The sequence below is a fragment of the Thermobia domestica genome, chromosome 10, assembly GCF_964235325.1.
Source record: "Thermobia domestica chromosome 10, izTheDome1.hap1.1, whole genome shotgun sequence".
NCBI classification, from domain to species: Eukaryota; Metazoa; Arthropoda; class Insecta; order Zygentoma; family Lepismatidae; genus Thermobia; species Thermobia domestica.
The window spans coordinates 18492641-18508662 of NC_137463.1; the positions used below are offsets into that span (position 1 = coordinate 18492641).

At 36.2% G+C, this 16022-nt stretch overlaps 2 protein-coding genes across 11 annotated transcripts in view; one reads left to right on the top strand and one right to left on the bottom strand.

The window, feature by feature from the left end:
- The window catches only part of LOC145662336 (uncharacterized), a 33216-nt gene extending 18958 nt beyond the window's left edge, over positions 1 to 14258 (bottom strand). Inside the window, exon 1 of the mRNA XM_081727828.1 lies at positions 13472 to 14258. Coding sequence (XP_081583954.1) covers positions 13472 to 13639 — 168 coding nt within the window. The 5' untranslated portion in view covers positions 13640 to 14258. The remainder of the gene's footprint in view (positions 1 to 13471) is intronic.
- Positions 1 to 16022, top strand: part of hiw (MYC binding protein highwire) — a 638413-nt gene that overhangs the window by 176413 nt on the left and 445978 nt on the right. The window lies entirely within an intron of this gene.

Below are 16022 nucleotides of genomic sequence, written 5' to 3' on the forward strand. Positions count from 1 at the left end.
TCCATTTTGAAATAGTATGATGGATCGGATTCGATATTTGTAGTATGAATGAACTGACCAAATTTAGTTTTAATGCATTTGCTTTTAGGGAAGTTACTGTATCCACTATATATAAGAAATGGATTCTACTGTTATAGAAATAGATGGATATCGTGAGATTTCTGCAATAGGTATATTAAAAATCCCACACAAGCTTATTACAAACCAGAAATTATAAGGGGGTCGCTAGCAAGAGGATGTGATGAAATGGGGGTCGTGATAGGAATTAGGTTGAGAATCATTGATTTATTGAGTAAATCAGCCCTGCCCACGGCGAGCAGATAGTGGAAACTCTCCTCGTGAACGCTCACGAGCATTCTACGGGCAAATACCATTGTTCGTGCTTCGTGGATCTTCGGGTTTCGTCCTTAGAGGAGCGGAAGTGTTGTCAACCTTGGCGGTAATCACTAGCTTACCAAAAAAAAAAAAATAGTATGTATGGTAACTGATTGCCATTTAGTGTAAAGTGTTTTTTTACAATGTGGTAACCGTTAACTATAGACAATACAAACTTGTAACAGCAATCAAATGATAAACTATGTACGTTCCTTTTCTTTTTTCTTTCCTTTTGTTAAAGAAGGATGTGGGTTTGTTATATCCGAGTGTGGGTTTGTTATATTATGTTGTTTCGCTTTTTAGGAAAAGAGATAATCTGTTGATACGAAAAAAAGAACTGTAGCACTTGTTTGTAATTATCTAAGTATTATCTCCAGAAAATTAGCTTATGCATGTATGTGTGTACGAATAGGCTTAACAAGGGGTTGGTTGTGGAGATTAGAAGCCACTATTACACTATTAATAGGAAGAATAGTATTTCTTACTCCACTTTTAAAGTTACTTTGATCGCAAAGAATCAAACAAAATATTAAGAGAGCCAAAGAGATTTTCCATTTTTAAGAGTGACCGTTAGTGACTGCAATCAGTTTTTTTTTTTTTTTTTTTTTTTTTTAACAAGGAGTGTCTTTTTAATAAGGAAAAATGTATTGTCCCTGGCTGGTTGCTTACTGAAGCTACACGCTTGTCTTTCTTCGATAGTTACTGACTGATTTTGAAAGTCACAATGTTGTAGGCCTACTGTAATAGCGTAGGTCTACTGTAATAGCGTAAATTCGGAAGGAAACGTTCCAACTGAATGATACGAACAATTATTCCCAATGTCTTGAACATGAAACGTGGGTTGCACGGATAACGCTTAAAGTAGGCTGGACTGCACTGGAATTTCCTTCCGGCAAATTAGTGTTTGGTCGGAACTCAGTTCTTCTGTGTAATTGTCTCTTAGCAACATTTGAACATTTCTTTTAGATAATAATAACTAACTAACTCTATGGTCTATGAAACCCGAAGGTTCAATGCCGCGTTTACAAAATATTTCCACTAACTTCTGTCCTTAGCCAACTGGATCCAGTTTCTACTCTGTACTCTTATTTCTGCAAGATCCATCTTAATATTGTCTTTCCATCTACGCCTAGGTCTGCCTAGTGGTCTTCTTCCAATTGGGTTTTCAGTTAAAATTATGAAAGCGTTTCTAATTTCTTCCATTCTGGCTACATGGCCTGCCCACCTGAGCCTTCTACACTTAATAACCCTAATAATGTTAGGTGAGCGGTATAAACTATGCAATTCCTAGTTATGAATTTCCTCCAATCCCAATTTTCTTTGGTCCGAATAATAATAATAATAATAATAATAATAATAATAATAATAATAATAATAATAATAATAATAATAATAATAATAATAATAATAATACGCATTGTTATTATTATTATTATTATTATTATTATTATTATTATTATTATTATTATTATTATTATTATTATTTTCAACCTCCGTCGTTCTCCTATCAATCTAGCAACGAAAGGCGTTTACAACTTAGCAAACGTGAAGCGAGTGACAAGTTACAGACCGAGTGCTAATGTAATACAACGTCACGAATTGTGTAAGCAAGCTAAAAAGGTCTGAAACAATTCGTTTCCGATTTTTGCAGTCGTTTATACGTCTGTAAGCTGACATGTTTAATATTAGTCTCTTTCTTTCTTTCTTTCTTTCTTGTTCATTTGTTAGTTACTTCAACGCTAACTGTAACCTCTATCATGCGTCTTCCTCGACCAAAAAACGTACCAATTTTATTTCCTGTAGTGTTTTCGCGTCACTGCTTTCGAAATGGGGAGGGGGAGAGCACACCTGCACATTTCACGCTTGCGTCTGCTCAATGCTTATCATCGTGCGAATTTCTGGCCAGGCTTGGCCATAGGTTTTTTGCCATCATGTGTGGTTGGCAACACTTATCGGATGCAGTGGAAGAAGCGAAGCTAGCAGCACCTGTGCTCACCTGTTCTTATCTTCGCTCGTGCTCGCTCACGCTTTGGCTCCGGGAGCCAATTCATGGACAGGCCTGGAGTAAATGGTCTACTGCTCAACATGGGATCCAAACTTGTACTCGGATTTCGTCGGAGGTTAATCCCCATACAGGCAGTCAAACTCAAGACCATGCGTATTAGAAAGTACGCGCGTTATTTATTTGGTCACATGTCATTAGATTGCTTGGACATATTTTGGTGGAACAAAGTTCATAAGCCTTTAACATAAAAACTATAAAATTAAAAACGCTGAAGTCATAAATACTGTATACATTTAAGCCAGTAGTAATTCATTAAAGCATGCATAAGTATAGTATTAAATAACGACTTATATATAGTGAGCACACACAGTTTCAACTAGGTAATTCATGTTACTTGTTTAATCATATAATTTGGAAGAAAAATTGTCTCCTCCCCCCTTTTTCACCTGTATAAGGAAATAAGTGAGCGCGTATCATTAATTGAGGTGAACTAGGCTCCAGTCGGCAAGTCGCGCCATCAGCAGCCGGTCTTGTAATGGTGCTAATGTGTATGCGTGTACCGTGTTTAACCCATTAACGTACTTAATGAGAAATCGGAAGCTGATAAAACGGTTATGCTTAGCGTTATAGCCTGGTTTGGTTTAGAACTTACCTCCATGTTAGCAAACTTGAATCAATAATATTGGTGCAGTGTATGGCCTGAAGAAAGGAAAAAAATGCAAATTTCTTCATATTTATTACCACATGGATGTGGTATTACATGGACTAATTCAAAATTTCTTAAAACTTTTTTCTTTTTAACTTTAGCAGACTGGTTTCTACGAATCTTTCTCGTATAATACAGCAAAACACTATGAAATAAATCACAGAAACATATTTACCTAATTTTTTCTTATAGATAGAACATAGAAGCGGAAATTATGCGTCATAAGATAACGGTTTGGTTTTGCAATTTCTGTATTATACCAAATGTTGGAAATTTTTATTAGTTTATTTCAAAGAATTTTCAAATGGCTTCATCCATTTTTCTAAACGAGGAGTATTACAAATTTTCAAGGAGTTCGAGAGCATGGAAAATAGGCTTCATGCAGCAGTACACTGGTCAGTTTCTTGTCCTACGCCTAAAGAAATTGTATTAATTGCAAGGCAAGGTTACGTTTCAGTAATCGATATGAAAATATGTAGGAACCCGTGAGAAGTGTCTACTAGTAGGAACAAGTATAACTAACAAAGTGCCCATTAATGTTTTATATATATATATATATATATATATATATATATATATATATATATATTCATTGTACCTCACTACAAAGAACAAGAATTTTAAGGAAAATATGGATCAAAAGATTGCGATCATGGTCAATAATTAGTTTTTGTATCTGGGGCCACAACACTTTTGAACGGCCCCTAAATCGAATTTTCGTATTTTCTACGGAATAAGCACATCATACTGGAGTCAAGTGTTAACTATGTACAAAAATACGTTTCAGACGAGTGAGCCACTTTCTCGTTAAAAGGTGATATACAAATTCGAAAATATTATGGAATTACCACCTGAGAAGTGGAATTTTCGAAAGCGCTGGGGTACGTGGGGCTTCTAAGATTTTAATGTTAGTACGTATGCTTGTTACTCCACATGATCACCCTTGAACGAAAGAGGATATTTTAATTACGTCTTTAGTGATAAATAACTAGAGCAATTAGCTCGGGCGAGTTCGTTAATCGAGTCACGAGCTCGCTAATGGAGTCAGTTATTTAACATTTTCACGGATAACGGTGATGGCGTTGGTGTCTGTTCATATCCCATCTATATATACAGTATATAAAATGAAAGTGACTATGTTTGTGACTTAATAACTCTTGAACCACTCGACCGATCTCGATCTAATTTTCAACGTAGATGAGGTTCGGGCCTGGGAGTGTTTTTATCATTTCAATTTGACGGTCTAACTTATGGGAGGAGGACGATGAGATATTTAAAAAAAATACCGAAATTGACCGATATTAGTGTTGAATCCATAGTTTTCGGAGTTGCTGAGATGAACAATGACATTTCCGATGCCGTTTAAACCCAAATTCAGCCCACCATAGTAATATTTAATTTTTACTGTCATTTTTACGAAACACAGACAGTAAGAAGTTATATATTTAAAGTTTTTATTTCAACCTAGCGAAACGAGTAATCAAAGCTAGTTCATTTATAAATGTTCATTTCACGTGATCCTCTTTACTGTTTTAACTAAGTGTATTAACTGTAAACTCACCTAAACATAGTGAGGAGGATTAACTATAAGGTAATGTGAGAGTAGATACGTCTAATTAATGTTGTAGCCCAGTATTGTTGTCGAGCTGACTTTGAAGTTCAATATGACAGAACATTAGTTTTGATCAAGTGAGCGAAGAAGATATGCAGACGTTTCTCTTGAAGGTGCCATTTTTTAATTATTTTTTTTTTTAACTTTTAGGTCTTGGGGGAGGTGATCTTGAAGATCTCCCTACTGCTAATCGCATATGGAGCATTTAAAGAAATCATTTTGAATTTCAGCAACATTAATTTTTTTACTGGTCCCCACGCTGTATAGCCTGACTTGTACTACAGTTAACTATCTTAAGTTTATGTATGGTCATTACGTGTACAGAATGACACTATTTCCTCATGTATGACTTAATTATACACGATATGTCCTGTCATGCGTTAAATTCTTACTGAATATGCATGTACATGTTGCGAGATACATGTCATGCTAAATAAATTGCTAATGGAAATTCCCTTAAATAAGATATGTAATTACTTAATATTTTTCGTCTTGAAAGCATACATGAAATTGGGATTATCCCAGTGTATTGCTACAGGAGACATTCGTCATATTGCTGCAAAATTTTTGGTTATTTTCTTTTTATCATCAACAAGGTAAAGTTGCAGTGACCTTGCAGTGTTCTTGTATACGAAACGATATAAAATCGTACCGTCTGGAAAACTTTTTTATATTGAAGATAGCCAACTAAATCTCTCGTAGGATAAATTTAGCAACATGTAGAAGATCCACACTTTGATACTTAGAACATGAAAATAAACTTTGATCTTTTAAATATAAAAAATTAGTTATACATATTGTCTGGTAGACTAGCACTGTTAGCAAGACCAAAATGTTATGAAACCTTAATAACTAAATTAATCACTCTGGAGTTCTTGTAAAATTAAAGATAAACCACGTATTACGTTTTAGATGCCTGTGTCTATCTAGGTAACAAACACATATTCATGATTAGAATGTTTACATAATTATCATAACACAATTTTACAGTTTCAACAGCCAGGAAATGGATAATAATCATAATTGAAGACAGCACGTTCCAGCTATTATTATTTTTCCAGGCATCTACAGAATCCAAAGCTGGAAGATATTGGCAGATGTGCTGTTTGAGAATTACGTGTGCTATAAATCGGATAATGGTGGCTGTATTGTCTAATAACAATATATTTTGCGTAAATTACTTTTCTGGATCTTATAGCTTTAAAATATCAAATTACAAAGATGTTACGAGAGACGCACTTCGTACTTGTATAATACAGAGCCATTTTTGGTCAAAAGTTGATATTAACACCAGCTGATTTTCCCAATCTGTCATGTGTAAGTAATGGCGATCCAGTACTGTCTGGCTTAGTAGACACAATGGAAACCGTTAGACAAGCACAGCAAGGACTTATATACCATAAAACATAGATCAGAATTTATCAATTGGTAAATACTGTAAGTCTTCATAATAGATTTTCACATTCCTAACATTAAGAAGCAGCATTTATAATAGTGCGGTAATGTCTCGTGAATATCCCTGGTATCATCAAATATGTTTATGTTTTTTCTACTGTTACTAGCACATCACCCTCCTACTCATGTTTTAGGAGCATATGACGGATGATATCCACCTCTAAAAACAATGACGATTGAATTAATTTACGCAATGTGTATTTTAAGCGCATGACTTAGAATTCACCTTCATCAGCTTACATCATTGCACTGACGCAACACTTTTCTCATGACGGTAACATTCATAGATCCGTAAGTGGTAGACATACTGGCTACAGCTAAAATGTATGAAATGTAATGAGTATGGGCTGCGTCATATTATCCAAACAAGAAATAAAAAGTACGGGTCACCGTACTAAACTTTTTCGCTTCAATTCTTAAACTAAATCATATGCTGCAGTTATTAAGGAAACATTTTATTGTGCAATATAAACAAAATTACAAGGCGTTTTCGAAAAAAAAAAAAATCAGCTCCAAAAGTAAATTGCTCCTTGTAGATTTTTTTCATAAGAAATTATTTATGACCATATGTTAGAGTTTTCATAAAATATTTATATATAAAATATCAACCAAATCGCAAGAGCCGTATTTCACAAAACTCACCATCAAAAGTAAACTACCTCTGGTGGATATTCTCATGGAAATGATTTATGCAACATTACAGGAATATTAATGAAATATTTATTTATGAAATATGAACAGATCATTTAAGTCGTTTTTGAAAAAGTAATCTGCAAATAAACTTCCCCAGGAGTGGACTCCCCATTCTGATTTTTTTCCGTAAGGATAATTTACTCAGCATTATAGAATTTATTAATGAAATATTTGTGAAATGAATATTTGAGAAAAACTCACTCTCAAGAATAAACTATCCCTTGTAGATTTTCAAGACAAATGAGTTATGCATATTATCAGGTTATTCATTAAGTATTAATTTATGAAATATTAACAAAATCACCTGAGTAATTGACAGAATCATCCGGAAAACTAATACCAAGGATAAACTACCCCTTACAGATCTTTTCGAAAGATATTAGCTATGCCATATTATGGGTTGTGCAATTAAATTTTATGCTCTTACCGGGAATCGAACCCGGGACCACATGCACAAGACATGCGCTAGCCACTAGACCAGCGAGAAGGACACTTTTGATCATGACTTCAGAAGCTACAATATACTACGGAAATAATTTTATCGAATCTGATTTAAACCCATTTTCCATAAGAATATTGTATTAGAATGTCCTTTTTCTACTAGTGGTTGGTTGATTGGTTTGGAGTTTTAACGTCCTTTTCAGCGCCTAAGATATGTGAGACGTGAACCTACAGCTTAACGTGGGATCCGAAATACACATTCTCCTATCGGGAATGAAACCTGGTTCTCCCACTCTTAAAGGTGACCATATAGTCACGAGAGACCTTTTTCTAGTATTCTTCTGGGAGAGTTAGAATCTGAACTGTTAAAATGGTGAATATTATTCAAAAGTTTAATGACCTGTCATACCCCTTGAACTGGAGTCCTAATGACAGTTTAAAGTGTTTTGCAAATTAATATTATCCAGACAATGTACTTTAATTAGGTTTCTGGGCATGCAAGAAAGCCTTCATACTGGAAAAGTAAAAATAGTCAGTTGTGCCGTACAATGAAATGTGAAGAACAGAGCGGAGATTTCAAAAGAAAACTTGCTCATTTTTAATCACAGCTATAATATGCATCATAGCACAACAAAATACTATTTAGTGGACTCGTTAAATACTGTATTTTACATTTGAATATAGAATGTAAACGTAGTAGATTTTAGAATTTTTCTGGATTCGATTCCCAGTGGGGTACATGTGACTCAGTCTTCATTCCACAGCATTGACACTGAAAAGACACTTTATGAAATAATACTTCTCCATATAGATAGATTCAAAACTCGATGTATTTTGTAGACGATATTTAGAACAAGAAACACTGTTAATAGATTCAATCTTTTACATTGTGTATTTAGATTTTACAGTAATGTGTGCCATATCACAGTAATGTTTGTTGTTGGAATCAAAGCCCCTTTATCCTGGTTTGTATTTCAACTTCTCAATTTACCGAGAGGAAATATCACTAATGTGAGTGTGTTTCAGATTTACAGGTAAGCTCGTACTTTAAGTTACATAAAGAAGGGTAAGTGATTCATGTGTAATGATAGTGAAACAAACAGTATACAAATTATCGGGAGGATCAAGCAAAATTTCCTTTATATAGCGTATATCAGTCCACAATAAATATAAATTTTTGCTAGAGGGTGTGTATAAATAACTATATAATGATATCCATTATTTTATTTTACATTTCATTCCTTCTTCGTAAAATCACTTAATTCTTGCACTGAAAAAAAAAAAACTTATTTGTATACGATTTGAATTTAAAAATTTCTGGAAAGGAACTTGAGCTCGAAATCTTCTACAACTTTGCTCTATAATACAAGGGGAGTCAAATTTCTGGACACCCTTTTATTTGGAAACCTGAGAAGTAGATGAGAAACATGTACGTGAGATAGTAGTGGAGGGAATCCCTAACATGTATCCTTCCTGGTGACCATGAACGCCATCCTGAATGCAAGTTCGAAATTTTAAATGGGAAGGGGGTATATCGCATATTAAATAACACTGGCGAGAGCTAGGAATTCTTTCTTTCATATATTGTACGACTTGTACATTATGAACATGAACACTAAGAGTTGAAAATCACCTATCAACGGCACGATACAGCACATGTACGTGGTGTTCATCCCGTCAAATGCATCTAATCGTCATGCCCATTCCAAGTGCAACACAGGAGATTATCTGGTAAAATGTGATCATACGCATGCTGAATGCGTTCCTGTAGGTGCCTTATATCATGTGTTGTTTTAGCGTACAATATCTGCTTCAGATGGCACCATCGCACCAAAGATAGAAATCAAGAGAGTAGGATATCTAGAGAGCCATTTCACGGGTTCACGAGACCAATCACTTCCTAGGACTTGTACAAATGAAATGAAATCTTTGAGTTTTACGTCCCACGGTTATGCCGGTTAGGCTAAAGGAGACGGTGATGATGAGAGATGAGTGAAATGGTGGAATGAAGAAAGTGGGAGGAAACGGGAGAACCCCGAGAAAACCCACGAGCACGGTGTTTAGGACTTGTACAGCGAGTCATTGACGCGCATATTCCCGTGGTGGGTATGGGCTTCATCCTGTTGAAAATAAGAAGGAAAGTCTGTCTGGATTCAGAAGAAAAAGAAACACGTGTTCCTGCAGGAACGTCAGTACTATTGCACCGTTAAGGCAATGTCGATGAAAAAAGAACCAATGATGCGGGTGTCCATATGCCACAACACATCATTACCTTTGCAGGACTATGTTCCTTACTCGGGTCAGTCCAGTTAGGATTACTGTCACACCAGTACTGACAGTTATGCTGATTGACTTCCCCATTCAAATACGTTTCGTCGCTGAACAGCATACCACGTGCCAACGAGGGATCTAACAGTTCGTGTTGATTCATAGCCCACGTGCAGAACTAGAAACCAGCCTTTTCTGACTGGTGATACATTTTACAGAAGCCGCACGACACACTTACTAGATTTTTATAAATGGTAATATAAAGTATAATATTAGAATACAGCAAATCTCTGTATAGTACCTAAGTATCTGCAAAAAGGATTGAACATTGTTGCTGCCGTTGGCTGATGCAGTCTGTCTCAAAATGATTTTAACACATTACTAGTAACTTCATAGTAAAAATAATAATAATAAATAAATAAATAAAAATAAAATGTATGAAGTTTGGCTTATAGACCATCTGGATGACATAATTTTTGAATTCTGAAGTTTCGCAATCTGCTCCTCCTTTTTGAATAACTCTGTACTTCACATGTTCCTCTTACGTTTAAAAAAAAAATGGTGTCCAAAGACTTTCGACTCACTCTGTATTACGCCGAGGGTCTCAAAAATTGTTTCTAAGACGTGCTTTCCGTGTGGAACAAAACTTGTTGTTGAATAGAATACACTCCGATTCTGTAAACAAGTGATTGGATAATAGTTATCATTAGTGACGGTGTAAAGAACCCCCAAGTCTGTGGTGCAAAGAGGAAATAGCGAAAAAGAACGCCCTTTTTTAATTCTTTTGAAAGGTTCCAAAATCTCTACCGTCCAATACTGTCAAGTAACAGAGTATTTCTTGGGAAGCATGGTGAATCATTGTAGAGCGTTTACATCTGCTATATTATGAGGGGTCCTTGTCTGGATTTCAGACATCTACATTTGAAGTGGAAAGTATCGTGTATATAGTTCATGGCTTTTCTTATGATTCTACCCTCTCTTTTTCTGTTCTTTTATGTCAGAAATTCTTTAATTATATTTAGTTGTGCTTATCTCCGTCGCTTCCTACCTTACAGTGGATAACCGCAAAAACTAAAGATTTCACTTGGGATTTAACGTTCCTCTTCAAAACCGAAATAATATGATACGTGAACTTAACTTTACGTGAGATCTGAATCCAAGTCTTCCATGTTCACCACATAGCCACAAAAGAGCACTTCAATTTAATTTAATTTCACTTTCATTTCACTTTTGTTCCTTGACTCATAAGTCCACTGTTATCTTGGAAGTACGTTACTAATCTATGATATTGTGAGCAGCGACGCAAATGTCTTCAACATTGGAAAGCGGGGGGTAAGACCGTTTCCATAATCTTTTTTTTTTTTTTTTTTAAGCGATGTTCAAAATGTTTATGAATTTAAAAAACAATGCTGTGGAGGATTAGAAAAACAGTTATTCAACATTGGGAAGCGAGCAGATTTGAGGCTTATTCTGGACGGGAGGGATGGGGGGGGGGGCAGATGAGACTCATATTACGGTAGATGAATCAGATTTTTGAAAAATGAAATGAAATCTTTGAGTTTTACGTCCCACGGATATGCCGGTTAGGCTAAAAGAGACGGGGATTATGAGAAATGAATGAAATGGTGGAATGAAGAAAGTGGGAGGAAACGGAAGAACCCCGAGAAAATCCACGCACACGGTCTTTGTCCACCACAAAGTTTACTTGGCGGGAGCAGGGTTTGAACCCGGGACCGCATGCACCAGAGGTGAACGCTCTGCCACTGAGCCACCGCGGCCCCGAATCTGATTTTTGAGATGAACCTATGTAGCCTATATCAGGCGATGTAGATGAAGTGGCAATCGAACAAAATCACATTTCTCCTCCAAGAAACGCATTTCAAATCAGATTCTTGGGGGCACAGTCCGCCCAGTTCCAAGATTGGGGGCCATGTCCCTTTTATCGCCCCTGATTGTCAATAAAATGGACACTGTATCCTCCATAAATAATAATGAAACAATGCTTAAAATATAGAACCGTCAGAATAAATTTACGCCAATTACGGCTATAAAATGCACACAGTTATGACGTAACTGCTAGTATATATAGATAAAATATCAAAATTTGGATAATGTAACGGACTAATTCACATTAGTGTAAAACAAAGTAAACGATATATTCGATGTTGTCACTGTCGTTCTAATTCGTTAACTTCATTTTGAGTTTAACGTCCCTTTCAGCAGTGAGGCTTTATGAAACGTGGACCTACTGATTAGCATGAAATCCAAACCACATGAGCTCCGGCCGGGAATCGAACCCGGGTCTCCCATGCCAAAGACACGTACGCTAACCGCTTATCCACGAAGGAACTCTCATTGTAATTCGTAAACTCCGTAGTTATGACATTATATACCGGTAAGTTATCTGTTACCTGTAATGCTGGTTAAAAGAGTATAAACTACTTGCTCTTTAAAAAGCAGAAACAATTGTACACTGATTAGAGGAGAAATTTATGATGGCCTCTGGTTTTCTACCGCGATTGGTCTGACTTTTCCAAAGCAAATCGCGATTTTTGGTTGGTTAGAAGGAGTTTAGAGTTTGCTGTTAGCACCGATGCTATATGAGACGTGAATCTACAGTTAAAGGAAAATTCGAGCCACAATTCTAAGACTGTCCCACCGCGAATCGAAGCTAGGAGTCCATATACCAAAGGCGCACGTTACCCACTATACCAGCGGAGAAGGTAATTACGACTTTTGCCCCCAAGAGTACAATATAAGTTTCATAGAACAATGTTGGGAGATCGAAAATGATTGCAAGATAGTTGCAAAAAATTAACCTTAACTTTTACGTCTCATGGTTATGCGCTGCAGGCTAAAGGAAACAATTATAAAAACGAATGATGGCGAAATTACTGTTGTAATGAAAATGTGGGAGGAAATTGGAGACCTCCAAGAAACTCTATAGATACAATGTTGTCCATAACAAAATCACGTAGTCTCAGATCAAACCAATGACCTTGCACCAGATATGAGCACTCTACCAGTAATCCATAGCGCGTCCCATAAAACAGTTGTAGGTTTATTTATTAGATGTGTTTTTGTTCTCTATAATGTCATAAATTACTATTAAAATTTGTGCTTCCATATTAATCTGTGAGTGAAATGTAATATAAATTTGTCTAGCCCAGCCAAGGGCGACGATTTCTCTGTAAATTTGGGGAGGCCCATTCAGATGCAGAAGGTATATATATGAAGATTTTAAGACAAATTGCACTCAAATTATATCAAATATTGTATATTCATAAATACAATAGGGGGACACATGAGCTTTAGGGACCGGGCCCCCTTGCCTTCCCCCCCCCCCAAGATCGGCGTCCTTGATCCCAGTCGCGTCATATGCTAACATATGATTGTAATTTCTTTCTTTTTACATTTTTTGTTATGTTTTGGTCATGACTTGTCACCAACGTTATTACAAAAATTTAGATCGTAGTACAACTATCCAGCCAACGGCCCACATGTAGAGAATAATTAAAATTTGTTTTTTGTTGAACGTAATAATATATGTTGCATGTAAACAAGTCATAGCTCCCACAGTTTCGTGCACAAACAAGCTTTGTGGTTTCATGTTAAAAACTTGGTTACCGTAAATTTGAAACCAGCTTTCTCTCTCTCTCTCTCTCTCTCTCTCTCTCGTACGGTTGAAGGAAGTTAGTTCTCAGGTGTGTTGAGAACGCTTCTTTGTTCGCTTTCCTACCTGGCTTTATTGCTAACGACAACGGGGGAAGGAAGGATAGCAGACGACAACACAAAAGAATGGCCGGGGTTCTCGAGGGTAAAAACAAGATGTTAAGCTACATATTACATTTCATTTCTTTGATGTGAATTCTGTATAGAACTATACGATACTAATTTCTAGGGTGACTTTAGTTACCTGAGCATTTCCTTTGCAATCACAAGTTATTCTGCTCCATGATGAGTCGCACATACAGTAATCCAAGTTACACAAGGTATTTGTATCTGGTTGTGAGAGAATACTCCACGTTGGTGCAGCGACACAAAACACACATAACACAACTATGTTCCATATTAGCATGGCCATTGTTGTCCTCCAACCCCCTCCACCATTCTTCTAAATTTGCAGGTGGGCGTGACGAACACTAAGATGATAACACTTCCCGACATCACATCACACGTTACACGAGTTTCAGCGCTTCACACTCAATCATGCACCACTGCACGCATGTCTTGAGCTGGCTCACTTTTGTTTATAGTAGAGAGAGATATACGTCACTAAACTTCACTGACACATACACAAAGGCAGATGCCAGAATATGTTTAGAACAGATAGTTTCGTTTTGCTCTTTACTGTTTCCCACATGTAGTGTGTTGTGCTGCTGTGTTGCAGAAACTGGACCGGTGCGCTTTCATTATTCCCGCTCGTCTCGGTGGTTAAAGTTTACCGGCATTTCTCTTCACCTCTCCCATTCGTTTTCTTTTCTAACTGTGCTCGTCAACGTCCGTCGGCTTCTTGCGCTCCGAGGAGTTGCTGTTGCCTGCCAGGCATTTATTTGATGCTGTGCTTTCTGGCTTCTGGGAGTGCCCTGTGTACTCAGTTCCGTTCTTCGGCTGTAGTAAATGGCCCAAGTGTCGCGTAATGGAGCAAAGGGTTAGTAGGGAGGGAGGACAACGTCGCAGGAAAAGTGGTGCGGCAATGTAAATATGTGACCTCATATCGCGAGATAACGAGTAGTTGCCGTAGAGATGGTGACATAATGAATCACGTGGTCGGACGGACATGGAACAGAATGGGAGAAACCGAACAACATTCTTAGTTCGGTGGGATTGGTTTGATTATGTACTAAGGATAATAACACCGTTTATGGACATGACTTGCACACATATAAGCACACACACATATATTTTACTGTTGATTCTTCTTTATATGCGAGAGTATTTAGCAAATTTGCAAGGAGAAACACGTTTCTGACGTGAATCATTATTGACAAGAATTGCTTGCAGTTACAATTTAAATCTTAGAGAAACTGGTTCTTTTTTTTCATTTTTTTAAATTAGATTTTTGTTACTAATGAGTTTAGGTGACTGTTGAATTATTATATTCTTGTTTCATAATTATAAATACAACATTATTTCCCCGTCTCTTTATTTTTCTCATAAATTATTCGTCTATACAGAAAATAACTATCACCTATCACGTGAGAGTTCTCCCTTGGCTAAGTAGTAAGAAGTATCGCCATTGGTGCAGAAGATCCAGGTTCAATTCCCTGGTACTTGGGGTGCTGGAAAGGGACATCAAACTTCCAACACACAATTCACCACTCCTAACTTACTTGATTAATGGCTTATTGACTTAGAGGTATTTTGTTTATTTCTAACGTATATCTTTTAGGCTCAAGAAGACAATGAAAGATGATGAAATGAAGTATGAGGGGGGGGGGCAATACATAAATAACACCTATGATCTTTTGAACGGAATTTGAAACCGAAACAGGCAGATATTGCAATTGCCACCTTAATATGTTTAACCATACATCGACTATACCACCAACACTTGGATGCATTTTGTATGCAGTGACTTAGTCAATACAAAAATATTTCAAGATTATTATTATATAAATATTTCAATATAATTTCGAACTTTATGTATATACCAAGAATTTATTCCTTAATAGGTTCGGTTCTGTAATATACGAGTATTTGATAGTTTATCGTGATTGGTATTGTGCCGTTACTGCTAGACCCTTTCTAATATTACGTCCCTCAGAATAAGTTTCTTCTCAAAATAATGGTTTAATTAATTTAATTTTCATGTTTTAACTGTCTTACCTATTTTTCTCTTCTTGCCAACTTTCCGTAGTGTTTCCTTATCGGTTTAGCTTTTCATCTGGTTAATTTTCTTAATTCTTCATTATATCCACATTTCAATATTCAGACGAAACGAATAACTTATAATTTGTTGGGATTAATTATTAAATGAAAAATTGTTCGATTGGTTGATCCATCGATTTATGTCCTGTGTTTAGCAGGAAAGTTATATAAGACTGCACCTACGGTTTATTATTCGTTCTGAACCACTGTAGTGCGTTCGGTGGTGTATCATCTGAAATCGAACTCAGGACTTCGTGCTCCAAAGGAATGCGCGCTCCCTACTGGCCAGGAGCAGGCTAAATAATTATACCAATGATTATTCATTAGCAAATAATTGTCCGAATAGTTATTCAGTAGCAAATAATTGTTCGAATTGTTATTCAATAGCAAAGAAGTGTTCGAATTGTTATTGAATAGCAAATATTTGTTCGAATAGTTATTCATTAGCAAATGATTGTTCGAATAGTTAATCAATAGCAAATAGTTGTTCGAATAGTTATTCAATGTCAAATAATTGTTCGAATAATTATTTAGCAAATAATTGTTCAAACAGTTAATCAATAGCAAATAATTGTTCGTATAGTTATCCAATAGCA